This window comes from Erythrolamprus reginae, chromosome 3, assembly GCF_031021105.1.
Source record: "Erythrolamprus reginae isolate rEryReg1 chromosome 3, rEryReg1.hap1, whole genome shotgun sequence".
Taxonomy (NCBI): Eukaryota; Metazoa; Chordata; class Lepidosauria; order Squamata; family Dipsadidae; genus Erythrolamprus; species Erythrolamprus reginae.
The window spans coordinates 30,207,614-30,223,000 of record NC_091952.1 but is presented as its reverse complement, the minus strand read 5'-3'; the positions used below and the strand labels follow the sequence as shown (position 1 = coordinate 30,223,000).

General features: G+C 37.4%; 1 protein-coding gene across 2 annotated transcripts in view; it reads left to right on the top strand.

Moving 5' to 3' along the window:
- RIMS4 (regulating synaptic membrane exocytosis 4) overlaps window positions 1-12,302 on the top strand; it is a 117,769-nt gene extending 105,467 nt beyond the window's left edge. For both annotated transcript variants that reach the window (XM_070748811.1, XM_070748809.1), the window contains exons 4-6: window positions 2,976-3,077; window positions 6,431-6,570; window positions 11,762-12,302. In XM_070748811.1, the coding sequence (XP_070604912.1) occupies window positions 2,976-3,077; window positions 6,431-6,570; window positions 11,762-11,980 (461 nt within the window). In that variant the 3' untranslated portion in view covers window positions 11,981-12,302. The remainder of the gene's footprint in view (window positions 1-2,975; window positions 3,078-6,430; window positions 6,571-11,761) is intronic.
- Window positions 12,303-15,387: the final 3,085 nt, after the last annotated feature.

Below are 15,387 nucleotides of genomic sequence, written 5' to 3'. Positions count from 1 at the left end.
AAACATTTTTTCTCTCTCTCTGAATGTAAGTATCCATTCATTCACTCATTCACTCACTCACTCACTCACTCACTCATTCATTCATTCATTCATCTGTCTCAGTGGTGCTTTGGAAAGAATTAGTTAGATCAGGGCTGTTAAACTCAAGGCCCATAGGCCGAATCGGAGGTGCTTAGATCTGGCCTAGCAAATAAATAGCAAAGGACTGTGCCTCTGCTACTGAAAGTGGGGCGTGGGGGCAGCATGCAAGTTCCCCATGCCCCATTTTTTGCCTGAATGGCCTCCTGCAATGCCCTGCTGGCCCAAACAGGGTGTGATGGAGCTGCATATGCCTCCCCTGTGCTCCAATTTAGCCAGCAGGGTAGTGCAGGAGGCATCCTTCCTCTCTGCCATCTGCCGTCTCCTCCCCTTCCCCGGCCAGCCCAGGAAGAACTATAATGCTGATCTACCTTCAAAGAAATCCAGTTTGACACTCTTGGGTTAGATGAATCCATATCACAAAGAGTTGAAGAAAACAATTTAGAGAAATATGGACAAAACCAGGAAAGGAATAAGTCCTAATTTCAATTATATATATATGAGCCGGGGTGGCGCAGCAGGTAGAGTGCTGTACTGCAGGCCACTGAAGCTGACTTGTAGATCTGAAGGTCAGCGGTTCAAATCTCATCACCGGCTCAAGGTTGACTCAGCCTTCCATCCTTCCGAGGTGGGTAAAATGAGGACCCGGATTGTGGGGGCAATAGCCTTGCTCTGTTAAAAAAAGTGCTATTGCTAACATGTTGTAAGCTGCACTGAGTCTAAGGAGAAGGGCGGCATAAAAATTGAATGAATGAATGAACGAATGAATGAATGAATGGATAAATAGATAGATAGACAGACAGACAGAAAAATAAATAAATATGCTTTGCCGTAGTAGTTAAAAGGAAACAGAGATTAAAAGGTTTTCCAATGTTCATAAGGAAGCAACCAGCAATTGAGATGGAGATGCAATTGAAATGAAGGAGAAACAGATGAAAAGGTTTAAATTATATTGTCTTCAACTTGGTGACCTGCAGCTGTAATCTTCTCTTATCTGAATGCTGTAACATTCCGTTTTCTTCTTAGTTTGCCAACACCTCCTTATATATAGGACAGCTAAGGGATCAAGGGCTCTCTTATTTACAGGCCCTAATATTTATTTATTTGATTTTTATGTCACCCAACTCCCTAGGCCCTGGGACTCTAATAATGGGCACTGCATTGCAATCAGAACCTTGCTCATATTGTGTATGGATGCAAGGTGGCATAACCGCTGCCACAGTGCCAGAACCACCATTTTATAGATTTTGCCACTGCTATCTACACCATGGTGACCAATTTACATGGTAATCTGTGATCAGATATCAGTTTAAAAAGAGCTATGCTCTGTTTTGTAGAATTGTCTACTACCGTACTTTACTATAATAATATATCCAATTATGCTATGAAGTTAGGGAGGGATGGAGGGAAGAAAGAAGGAAGGAAAGAAGAAAAATGCAGGCAATTTTTTTGTAATCCTGTCGCAGAAACGGGGAAGGATTGTTGAAATTAGCTAAGGCAAGGAGGCAAAACAGAATGATTATTTCAGTATATTTCAGAGTATTTCTTGAGGAAAAGGTCAAAGAGAAACAGATGGAAAAAGTGCAAGCATGTTCTTCCTGGGCAGATGGTCTCTTTTCCTTGTTGATTCAGATAATATCTAATTGTAGCTGTTTTCTCCCCTCTTATTTGCACTATTGCCACTGTAGTATTGTTAGGGGAAATGTAGCAGCTAAGATGCTGCTCTGTAGATCAAAACAACTCGCTTTCTTCACGTGACCATAGAGTGTTTTTTGTGTGTGTGTGCTAGTTCTTTCACAGCCTAACCTATCTCAAAAGGTTAATATTGAATAAAATCATGGCAGAACTCCATTCAAACTTGTTAGAGCTACATTTTTCAGAAGCTGCCCAACCCAAATATGCCAGGCACAGACCAGGATACCAGGAGATAATTGCAGATAATTGAAGACAAACTGAGCAGAAGGTTCTTTAAAAAATATTTACTACTTCTTAGAAAAACTAATCTATCTATTTAGTGTACACTGTAACTATCTCACTAGACGATTCTACTATACACTACAATCACAAGCTACACAATAACTACTTCAAGCTAAACTAACCTTCAAGCCACAATATCTTCAAGCCACATCTATGCAAAGGTGTATCATGTTATATACATTAGTCAACCAATCAGGTTATAGCTCACTCTGTAGAATCAGGGTGATTAAGCATTCTTTCAGTATTACATTCATTATGCTAATTACAATCTTTCTTTCTTTCTTTCTTTCTTCAATTGGAATATTACATCAGGCTAGTCCTAGTCCTGACAAAACTGTCTTTTATTTAATTATTTATTTATTTTGTCCAATACATTCTTGAACTTGTCCAATACAGTCTTGAACTTCCCAAGAAAAGGTGATCAGTAAAATAAATAGCAATTGTATTTAAACTTATATACTGTACTTATATAGCACTTTATAGCACTTTTGTTTACAAGGTAAGCATTATTTGCACATTGCCCCCAACAATCTGGATTCTCATTTTACTGATCTCAGAAGGATGGAAAACTGAGTCAACCTTGAGCCCATCAGGATCAAACTCCAGACTGTGGGCAGAGCTGCACCACCAGGGCCCCAATAAAAAAAAACACATTTTTTTGTTTAAATTGAGGATTTAGGTCTCACATGAATAATTGCCAAGGTGATGAGTAAAGACAAAATGTCTGGAAGGAAGTGTTTGGAAAAGCTATCACTAACTGTTGCAATTTCTTTTAGAAATAACAATGTTCAACAGACCTCCTTATATTTAAAAGCCTTTTAAAAGTAAAGAATCTGTTGAATGTTGCTCTTTTCTATGGGATAGTGGGATTAAACATTAAGACTATTTGGCTTTTAATTTATACTTTGCTTGGTGTGCAGGAGATGTGGAAATTGGATTGCAAGAACGAAATGGACAGCTGGAAGTGGATATTATTCAAGCCCGCGGATTGACCGCAAAGCCTGGTTCTAAAACCCTTCCAGGTACTATATTTCAATCTCAGTTCTTTCTTCCTTTTAATAAACTGTTGTTTTCTCACTGTTGTTACAAAATGCTGGACAATAGCTGCATCTCTGTTACTGTTAGCAGAAGCTGCATGATTCTAAAAAGAATAATCAGTAAAGATGGGTGATTTTACCACAATTTATTTCTCTTTATAGTACAGCTAAATATTTTAGTGATAGCTGAGAAATATTCAGACATGGATAAGCACTTCTAAAGATGCTTAAAGTGAAATCCACACCTTTTGAAAAGTTGCAATCCATTCTAAGATAGTCCCAGATCCAAGGAAGTCTAGATTAAGGCTTGAAATCGTTTGCCAATATTCTGTATGCAAAACCAGCTATTCTTTTTCTGCCAATCCCTTCCCAAAAGTACCCCTTCACCTTTCCTTACCATTGTACAGGGTATAACCTGGGGACTAATCTGAGAAGATATTGATTAGCCAACTTTGCCAGTGACAATTTACCCAAACAATTCCTGGATTTGTTAATACAGGGTACATGGTTGTTAGGGATTGCCATTGTAAACTGCATATTGTACACTTGTACCAAACTTGTACTTAAAGAGTTAATGTGCACTTAAAGAGTTAACTTGTACTTGAAGAGTTAATATTCAAGGCTGTTTCGTCACTTCCTCATTGAAGCTATAAAAGCTCATTATTCTGCTCAGTCACTTCCTTTTACTTTTGCCTGAGAAGGGGGAGTTGTGTTTAAGCTTCGTGCTTGTATAAGCTTTGTGCTTATTATCTATATTGTATTTTGCTTTGTGCTTCCATCTTGTGATTGCTCAGTGCTTATTATTCTGTATTCGCTACATGCTTATTCTAGATTGTTTATATTTTGTTTATATGTAAATAATACTTATTTAACTAAGTCTGTGTCTTGGCTTTATCACACATCCACTCTCTTTTAAAATTCTCTGCTTGGTGTTGTCGAAGGTTTCATAGCCTAGCTAACCGAGACAAGCCAACAATAAGCATTCAAGAACAGATATGGCTGGATAGGCAGGGGTATTAGCTAGTCTGCTAGCTGATGTGACTACATGGAGTAAACAATCTATTAGGACACTTCTTTGCTTGCGAAAGGGATGAGAAAGGGAGGATCAAACCATTTTGTTACTCTCCTTATAGGCATTTCCCACATTTTTGCATTTCTGTTTCAAGGAATTGGGAAGTATCATTGCAAGATAATGAACCATGAGCAAGAACAGTCCACCAACTACTAAAACCTAGCAAGAACTGTTGGTTGATATCATATCATTGGTTAACTTTATTATAAAGTCTCCTATAGGGATAAAAAGGTTCATTCAAGATAGTGAGTGGTTGATATCATATCATTGATTAACTTTATTATAAAGTCTCCTATACGGATAAAAAGGTTCATGCAAGATAGTGAGAAAAATTCTTCCAATCATTGCTAAGAATTGAGCTTTTCATTATGATTGTGAACTGTCATTGTAGCTGTAAACAAATCAAGCTATCGCTATGGGAAATTAATTGCACTCCACGTAACTCAATTCAATTACATATGAGTGGTCTTATGATGTGTGATCTGTAGCAGAAACACAGTACATGAAGATTATGGTTCATCTTTTTTCCCTCCCTGCTGTGATTGGAACAAAAATTCATCCCTTTCTGCAATTAAGATCCCTAGGAACCAAACCCCTTTCTACCTTTCTTACTGGGATACTTAATTTTCATAAGCTCTCTAGCTATGAGAATGAAATTAAATTTTTATTCCAATAAGACCGACAGAACAGCCAGAGCTGGCTGAAAGTTCCCTGGCCACAGATCAAATTTGCTGTTCTACTGAAGCTGGGAAACCAGAAGAACCCTTATTTTGTACTTCTTCAGATGAACACAATTCCGCCAAGAGTAATAAATGAAGGAAATGGGGCCTAGAAAACATTTGTATAAATAGTAACATTGTCTTTCAGTGGTTCTCAACCTTTCTAATGTTGCAACCTCTTTATACAGTGCCTAATGTTGTGGTGACCCTCAACCATAAGTCTAGCGCCAATTCTCCCAACAGAGCTTTAAGCTGTTTGGCAGAAAGTTCAGAGGGACACCCCCACTGTAAACGCCTGATTGGTCAGATTGTAAAAATATGTTCCAAGGCACAAGAATAGAAGCTTGAGTTCCTAATACCATGGGAAATTTGTCTTTTCCCATGGTCTTAGATGACCCCTGTGAAACGATCATTCGACCTCCAAAAGGGTCCCGACCCCGAGGTTGAGAAACACTATTAATGGAATTCAGTTTCACTCTGCTCACTCTTCACAAACTTCAGGCACTAGATCAGGGCAGCCATCAAGCAAACTACAAACAGAAATCTTTAAGTGAAGCTCAGCATCAGTTTAGTTTCTTGTTAGCAATGCAGAATTGGTTTGCTGCTGCCTTTTTCTAAAATATATTTTGACTTTTCAGCCTAGCTTACAACCTTGATATTTTCCTGAGATTCAAGTAAGAGTCAGGTTTGATCTTGCACAGATCATTTAAGCCAAGTATCACCTTTTGCTGAAACACAGGTGAAGAAACCTTTTTTAAACTTCTTAAAAATAAAGCCAGTAACTATACAGGAAACTCTTTCCACAAAGCAACTTCCTGCCTGTGAAAAAAGTCACTTATTTATTTATTTATTTATTTATTTATTTATTTATTTATTTATTTATTTATTTATTTATTTATTTATTTATTTATTTATTTATTTATTTATTTATTTATTTATTTATTTATTTATTTATTTATTTATTTATTTATTTATTTATTTATTTATTTATTTATTTATTTATTTATTTATTTATTTATTTATTTATTTATTTATTTATTTATTTATTTATTTATTTATTTATTTATTTATTTATTTATTTATTTATTTATTTATTTGATTTGTATGCCGCCCCTCTCCAAAGACTCGGGGCGGCTAACAACAATATAAAAAGACAATGTAAACAAACCTAATATTAAAAATAATCTAAAAAACCCAATTTAAAGAACCACTCATACATACAAATATACCATGTATAAATTCTAAAAGCCTAGGCGGAAGGGAAATTTCAATTCCCCCATGCCTGACGACAGAGGTGAGTTTTAAGGAGCTTGCGAAAGGCAAGGAGGGTGGAGGCAACTCTGATATCTGGGGGGAGCTGGTTCCAGAGGTTTGGGGCCGCCACAGAGAAGGCTCTTCTCCTGGGTCCCGCCAAACGACATTGCTTAGTCGACGGGACCCGGAGAAGGCCAACTCTGTGGGACCTAACCGGTCGCTGGGATTCATGCGGCATGGATTTTAAAAAAATAAGCTTTGAACTTTTCCTGAATCACATGTTTTTCTTACAGCGGCATACATCAAGGCCTATCTCCTAGAAAATGGGGTTTGCATTGCAAAGAAGAAAACTAAAGTGGCTCGCAAATCTTTAGACCCCCTGTACAATCAAGTGTTACTTTTCCCAGAAAGCCCGCAAGGCAAAGTACTTCAGGTAAGGTGCATTTTGTTCACTTTATTTCTATTCCCACTTTCCGTTAAAGTTGTTTTCAAGACACAATCAAACTGGATAAAATAACATTATGATCAATTATCCATTTGGTTCAGTTCCATTCTGGGAGGAAGGCACTGGAAATAAAATGGGGACTGGAGGCTGATTGGAGGTTCGATTACTGCACCGCTCTCTACATGGGGCTACCTTTGAAAAGTGTTCGGAAACTTCAGATCGTGCAGATTGCGGCCGCGAGAGCTATCGTGGGGCTTCCCAGATTTGCCCACGTTTCTACAACACTCCGTGGCCTGCACTGGCTGCAGTTTCTGGTCACAATTCAAAGTTTTGGAAATGACCTTTAAAGCCCTACATGGTATTGGACCAGAATACCTCCGGAACTGCCTTCTACCACACGAATCCCAGCGGCCGATAAGATCCCACAGAGTTGGCCTTCTCCGGGTCCCGTCGACCAAACAATGTCATTTGGTGGGCCCCAGGGGAAGAGCCTTCTCTGTGGTGGCCCCGGCCCTCTGAAATCAACTCTCCTCGGAGATTAGAATGGTCCCCACCCTCCTTGTCTTTCACAAATTACTCATGACCCACCTATATCGCCAGGCATGGGGGAATTAAAACATCTCCCCCAGGCTTTTATATTTTATGTTTGGTATGTATGTGCTGTATGGTTTTTAATTGTTGGGGTTTTATATATATTTTTATTATTAGATTTGTTCTATTGCTATACTGCTTTTTATTACTGTTGTGAGCCACCCCGAGTCTTCGGAGAGGGGCAGCATACAAATCTAATAAATTATTATTATTATTATTATTATTATTATTATTATTATTATGAGGGTGTATCTGTATGTCTGTCTGTCTATCTTATTTATTTATTTGTTTGTTTGTTTGTTTGTTTGTTTGTTTATTTATTTGCAGCCTTTTCTTCCCCCACACCCCACATGTAAACATCAATACATACTGTGTTTCCCAGAAAATAAGACCCTATCTTATATATTTTTTTGAACCCTGAAATTAGTGTTGGCCTTATTGCCGTGCACTCAAAAGCCCAATTGGACTTATTATCTATCAGTGAATGTCTTATTTTGATGAAAAGAGGGTACAATAAATGTATTAACATACATTTATACATTATTATCCAATAAACCAACGTAATAATCTTACATACATCATTGTCAAGTTGCCCGTCTGTTTCAATATCATATTACTCCCCTCTCTTCTGGGGAATTCTGGGGTTAAAGTTGGCATGGTTGGAGACCCCTGCTCTAAAAGAGATGCTGTTTTGAGGGCTTTGCCTGTCCATTTAGTAATCCAGCCAAAAGAAGCAGAGTAAATTTGATCAAAGTTTTCTGTTTCACTTTCTCTTCAGCAGCGAAATGTGTGTGTGTGTAACATATTTTTGCTGATGAGAGGAAACCCTTCTCGAAATAGATCTATACTAGTCTCCCTTCATTTTCAATTCATCAAAAATATGTTACACATACAGAATATAGTTTGTTGGCTATGAAAATATTAACTGCCTTGGATATGGCTCTGGGTTGGGCCGAGAGGCAAAAGGAAGCATTAAGCTCCTCCTGTATTTAGGTAGGCCAGGGTGATTCGATAGAAAAAACATATACAGTGGTACGTTCTGTGACCAGGTTCTTAAGTAGAAACATTCTTAAGTAGAAGCAATTTTTTCCATAGGAATCAATGTAAAAGCAAATAATGCACACAAACCCATTAGGAAAAAAATAAAAGCGCAGAATTTGGGTGGGAGGAGGAGGAAGAAGAAGAGGAGGAGGACAGTCGCTGCCGAAGGAAGAAAGTGAGGTGAGGGGAATTTTTAAAAATCCAAAACTTTAAGGCTTAAAAAAAAAAGAGGGACTCTGAGACAACGAGGAGGAGCATGCGCCTCCAATAACACCCAGCGCGAGGCTGCCTCCCATACACTGTCTCCCATACACTGGCTGCTGCTGTTGCTGCTACTACCTCCTGCCTCTCCCTTCCCATGCTAAAGGGCTCCCCTCTCTTCTCGCTTGCTTGCTTTGTAGCCTTTCCTTCGCTGTGGTGACTCCTCGGCTGCCCAGAGCGAAGGAAGCATTTCTTTTCTCTGGGCGCTGGCAGAGGTTTATTCCCTGTCCAAGCGCCCAGAGAAAGGAAAATACAAATCTAAATAAATAAATAAATAAATAAATAAAAATGCTTAATTCGCTCTGGACTGCCAAAGCCTCCTTAAGCACCACCCAAAGGCTCCTCTGGCAGCCCGAGATGGCCAGGATTAAAGGGGGAATGGCAGGAAACTGGCCGGGCCTTCATGTCGCTCTCAAATTTCCTGGGAAATTTTTCCGGGCTCGGGTTCTTAAGTAGAAAATGGTTCTTAAGTAGAGGCAAAAAAGTCTTGAACACCTGGTTCTTATCTAGAAAAGTTCTTAAAAAGAGGCGTTCTTAAGTAGAGGTACCACTGTATATATTTTATAATCTCACAGGCTGCTTCCTGCCTTTCCTGTGAAAACATTGCTGAGTGGTAAAAATATTGCTACAGGATCCTGAACAGCAACCTTAGAATTTCCTCTATGTTCTCAGCATTTCAAGTCAATAGAATAAACACATAATCACAATTGGTTTATAAACAGCTCTTGAAATTTTGGGAGGTGAAAATAGTAGTCATGTCAAGTACCTACTTGAAATCAAAGCTACATTTCCCTCCTTTTGCAGAGAATTTTTGAAACTATTTCTGGTATTCCTGACAAATATGCTTTCAGCTCAAGGGTGGGTTCGAACTTATCTTGCCGCCGGTTCACTTCCTCCTGTGCTGCGTGGGTACATGCGCATTGCATGTCACATGGGCACATTGGCACTGTGCATGCACACACATGTTCATGTGCAGTGCTGAAAACCAAGCTTTTGCACATACACAGAAGCGAGTCAATTCGGGAGCATGACCAACTGGTGATCGCTCCCTGTTTGGGGGGAAATTCATATTACCAGTTCAATAGAACCAGTCCGAACCGGGAGCAACCCACCTCTGTCCCAGCTTGTTTGTTTATTCTATTTCATGTATATTTCTAACAATATGTAAGAGTGACATTGGGCAATTTAAAAAAACATGAAAAAAATTAAAAAATGAAACAAAACACATTCTAAAAAGGTATGGCATCGGCATGTTAAAAACAAACAGGGTGATGAAATAGAAATAACAATAATAACAGAAGCAGTTGAGTCCAGCCAACACAAATCTCATTCTTAATCAGGTCTTAAACTCTGTTTGGATTCATCCCATGTTCTGATGCAATTTTCAGGAAGAAAGGCAGAGCTTTCATACCATGAGTAGGGAACGTTGGCTCTTCTATGACACGTGGACTTCAACTCCCAGAATTCCAGTCATGCTAGCTCAGGGATTGTGGGACTTGAAGTCCACATGTCATAGAAGAGCCAACATTCCCTACCCCTGTTACCCCTTGTGAAAAGAAACATCTTGATCTATTCCAGAGCTGGGAGGGGATAGGATTACAAGAGTCATTCAAATGCCATTCAAATGGGTTGCTATTGCATATAGCAGGCAATATGATAGAAAATATGCATTTCCTAGGATCCATTTGAAAATGTTACTGGATGAATGGGACTCTTTAAAGCATGCCTGGTGGGTCTTATAGAATGGATAGAAAGAGAAGAGAAAAGCAGCCCCTCAAACAACCATATCCTATAGTATGAACCCGTGTACTGTACATAAGTCATATAACCTATACTTGAATTGCCTTCAGAAAAAAAAAACCTTCAATGACCAGGGAAGTCCTATACTAACCCATAATCAACAGTCTTGCTGTAAAGTTCTGGGGCCAGCTGGACTTTCTAAACACTATTCAAAGGCACAACCCAGCCCTATAGTTAATGATGGTGGAGGTATAATCAAATCAGTAACAGTTACTAGCCTGAAAACATATTGACTATTTATAATCCTTCATTTATTTATATTTATGAATGACTCAGTTCCCAAAGAGTCTGGAAGGTATATAAAATGTAATCTTCAAAAACCTTGTTCAGTGTTGCTGATAAAAGGATAAATCAGCTGACTTGAGTAATTCATATGCCTTAAAAAGGGGAGGGATATAATAGCGAACCATTCCCCACTGCTTTTCATAATTAGAAAACGTTCCTTTTCTCAACTGTACCCTGATTTGTTTTTCTGGTTGTAATAGAAAATGACAAAAAGTGGAAGGAACTATAGCTCAATATGTAGTCACTTTTATGCAGGAGGTCTTCAAAATGTTATAATTAGAGGAAAAAATAGGCTGGATAGTAGGAGATAATGAGAGCCCTATTGTAAGAAAGAATAAACTATATTAGGATTAGGAGGACGAGTAATATAATGTAGATTAAAAGAGATGTCTATACTCCTATAGGTGGGCTGTTAGAAACTGTCTGCCCATGTCAAAAGTAGAAATGCAAGAGATAAACCAATAGGTTTTTCCATCTTATTTTATTTATTTATTTGTTTGTTTATTTGTTTATTTGTTTGTTTGTTTATTTGTTTATTGGTTTATTGGTTTATTGGTTTATTGGTTTATTGGTTTATTGGTTTATTGGTTTATTGGTTTATTGGTTTATTTATTAGATTTGTATGCCGCCCCTCTCCGAAGACTCGGGGTGGCTAACAACAATAAAGAAAACAATGTAACAAATCTAATATTAAAAAATAATCTAAAAAACCCCAATTTAAGAGACCAATCATACAAACAAGCATACCATGTATAAGTTCTATAAGCCTAGGGGGAAGGGAAAATTTCAATTCCCCCATGCCTGACGACAGAGGTGGGTTTTAAGGAGCTTGCAAAAGGCAAGGAGGGTGGGAGCAACTCCGATATCTGGGGGGAGCTGGTTCCAGAGGGTCGGGGCCACCACAGATAAGGCTCTTCTCCTGGGTCCCGCCAAATGACATTGTTTAATCGACAGGACCCGGAGAAGGCCAACTCTGTGGGACCTAACTGGTCGCTGGGATTCGTGCAGCAGAATTGACAATACTGGAAACAACTGGTGTCAACCTCCTCTGATATTTCCCTCAAGTTTCTCCTTTTGCTGTTGATTAGATCACAGCGCATGACCATTCTTGTCAAAAAAAATATCCCATATTAAAAATTCCTCAGAATCACTCATTTGTGTTCCTGGATCCAACTCAACCCCCATTCTTTTTGCTCCCAAGGTGATCGTCTGGGGAAACTATGGGCGCATGGAACGCAAATACTTCATGGGTGTTGCTCGGGTCCTCTTGGAAGAACTGGATTTGTCCACTCTGGCAGTTGGTTGGTATAAGCTTTTTCCAACCTCTTCAATGGTGGATCCTACTACTGCTCCCCTCCTGCGCCAGTCCTCACAGCTTTCCCTGGAGAGTACAGTAGGACCTTGTTGTGACAGATCTTAATGAGCAAGGAAGTACTAAGGGTACTGATTCTATTTTTAAGATCATGATCTCAAGGTTTTGTTTGCCTGAACGCTGTCCTCAAAGTGCATTGCATCTTCAATCAGTCCCTGGGGGAGTCTGAAGGTGAGGATAGCCAAGTAACCTTGATGAAATCAAAATGGAGGACACTGACCTTTCTCCATCCAAGTAGGAGGAGCTGTGGGGCACAAGTCCTAATTATTAAATGATGCTGATAAGACACACTTTTCAGTTTTTCATTTATTCACTGTCATCTACACATCTTCAGATCAATGTAACATCTTGAAATGTTGCAACTATTTATTTTCATTGGGGAAGATGTTCCTTTTTTTAATACTATTTTACAAATTTGAAAAGAAAATGAACTTTGGCTATTCTTAATTATACAAAGCAAACATCTGACCTAAATAACAGCAGTTTCAGGGAAACTTTACGGGGTTTGTAAACGTTCTTTTTCCTTTTAAAGAGTGGGGAGGCGGGAGAAAGAACTGCAACAATTTCTTAGAGCAAGTTGCATTTAGGGTACAAGTACCATTGCTGTATTTTTTTAATACTGTGCCAAATTACCAGCAGTGTCTTCTACTACTATAGGACTTAGGTCAACAATACTGCTGAAGAATTATTTTGTGGGAAGAACTAGAAAAGACTCTAGGTAACTCAGTTGCAACACAGAACATAGCAAACCACTTAACTGGAACACTGCAAAAAAAAAAATTACAAATTGGGAAATTTGTAGAGATTAGATTTATTATTGCATATGGACATTGTCAGCATACAAGACACACACCATACCTTACCTCAGCTTTTGCTGTGCTTCTTCTTGTTGTGTCTTCTTATTCCCATATTCTAGCCAGGCTTTTGATTTTTAGTGCATATCTTTTGATGTAGAATAGGGTTTGGTTTCAAGGTGATAATTAATTCCACGACTGCAAGTAAAATTACAATATAAAGGTTTGCTTTATTTAAGGGGAAGATACAAGAAGATGACATTCCATTTATCATCTGAGAGACATGTGCAAAAGGAAGCTACATTTAACACAAGGAAAATTTCTTTGATCTACCAGCGTTGAGCTACAACCTGGGGAGAGAAGAGGAAGAGTTGGATTTTTCCAAAGTTTAGTTGCAGGAAGTAGTAAAGGCATTTTCACAAGTGACTCTAAAAGCATCATGATGTCTTTGAAATTATTTGTGTTCATGTGTGAATTATTACAATGCACTTTTGAATTTATGAGCACAGGGAATAATAAAAATTGGCATTTTGACTTTCATGTGGCTTTGTACATATAGCTAATCTATGAGTGAACATGTTCTACTCATATTATATTCTTGATTCCTCCATACATCATTATACAATTGTACATGTTCCAGAAGCAGCAAATAAGAATATGGCTTCTGCTGTGCTAGATATACTGATCTACATCTAGCATAAAAAGAATGTTTATTTTTTAGCAGAGCTAGCTTTGAATTAGCAGAAGAGGTGGAATTATCACTAAAGGTTAGCAGATGGAATAATGACTTTCTAACAAGTCACTTGTGAAAATGTTCTAGTTGTTGCCGATTATGTTTGGGAGAATTTGAAACTTTAAGAATAATAATAATGTAAATATTTTAAATTAGCCAATTAAAAAGTTAGCTATCTGTACACATATATAATATACATCTAGACAACAAATATCAACAGTTGGTGGTCGATAATTTAATCACTATTCTAGATTACCTGAATATTGTTCTAAATGAAGGCAATAGAATTGCCTCTCCAAACTGGTCCCACCAAATGTTTAGATTACATGGCCCTAAATTCCCAGCCAGCATGATGGATGCCCATATTTGGCTGGGAATTCTGGGATTTATACCCCAACACATCTAGAAGGTAACATTCAGACTGCTTTAGAGACAGCTGTTTTAAATGGTGTTTCATGTCAGGATTAGAAATTCTATCTTGATGTTATTGTATATTCCTTTTAGTTTCTACTCTAATGATTGCTATATTTTTCTGTTAGAATGGCAATGTCTTCATTTCACAATTCAAGATTCCAGATATATCAATATTTGGAGCCATCTGAAAGTGGCTTCCTAACCTGTTATTACAGCAGAACGTAGTAATCAGGGGATACACAAAAAAAGCATGGATAAAGCATGACTATAGGGATACCCATAGAATGAAATCTAGACAGTTGTATGTTATATGTAGCATTTTAATGGTTTGTAAAATAGCAATCAAATGTCGATTGCAAAATCAATAGGTCTAGTATGAATTCTGCTAGAAATAATCTAATATAGATAATAGAATACAAGAATGATGTTAACTTTAAGCATTTACAATCATAAAACCTCCAGAGTTTCAGTTTGATTGTCTAAAATTATTTTATTTATATGCTTTCCAGAGAATTTCTTTCAACATTCATATCAAAGAATTTCTGTGTATAGACTGAAGGACAGTAGTTACAGTATAGATACTGGTCAAAGTATGTTATGACTCTTTAAATTTATTTTTAAAAACCTTATACTTCAAGTTGGTATATATTCATATTTATGTATAGTAATTATTAGGCAATATTGTACAATATCTGTATGAATTAGAATAGTTTAGGTTAGATTTAATAGTTGGTAGCCAATCTAACAATCTTGTTGTTTAGAAGAACTATAGGAAACTGATGCATTTCAGGATTGGGAACTGAAAGGGCAGATGTTCATGTTTTATAAATTCAAAACATGTTTTGGTTAGTTAAATGTATAAATCTGATTGTATTTTATATGTGTTCTGCAATCAGCTGCCAATTTTTACTGCAAATTTAAATATCTTTTATTCTTATATTCCCGGGATAATTATCAACAAAATTAAAAAGGCAACCAAAATTGCATCTGAAAAAAAACACCCAAAGTAAGAGATTCTATTAAATATAGCAAAATAAAATACAACATTAATATGATTGAAATCCATTTCTTAATAGATTAAAGCCCTGGGAGCATAAAAAGAGTTTTACATGCCTAGGGCAAAAAACATTGATAAAAAGTTGAGTGGGACAAAGATCACAAATTTTTCAGCAAGTTGTCATCCTCTGAGAAATTCTGCCTAAATCTATCTTGATTGAGAAGTACATATTAAGGCATATGATTTAATATATGTAAATGTACACCCTACATTTGGAAATAGGCAATGAAATATAAAGTTAACATACACATGTGGTTTAAATATTTATTTACTCTAATATACAGCTATCTGACTTGGAAGGTTGTGAACAATAATTAATATGCAAACTCATACAGGAAAGTACCAAAAGTAGTAGAATACCAGCTGCATTGAAATATTTCTGCTAATTCAAGATCATTTCAGTATGGGCTTTACAATCAGATTAAAAGCTGGTTCTATGCCTGAATAAATAACTGTT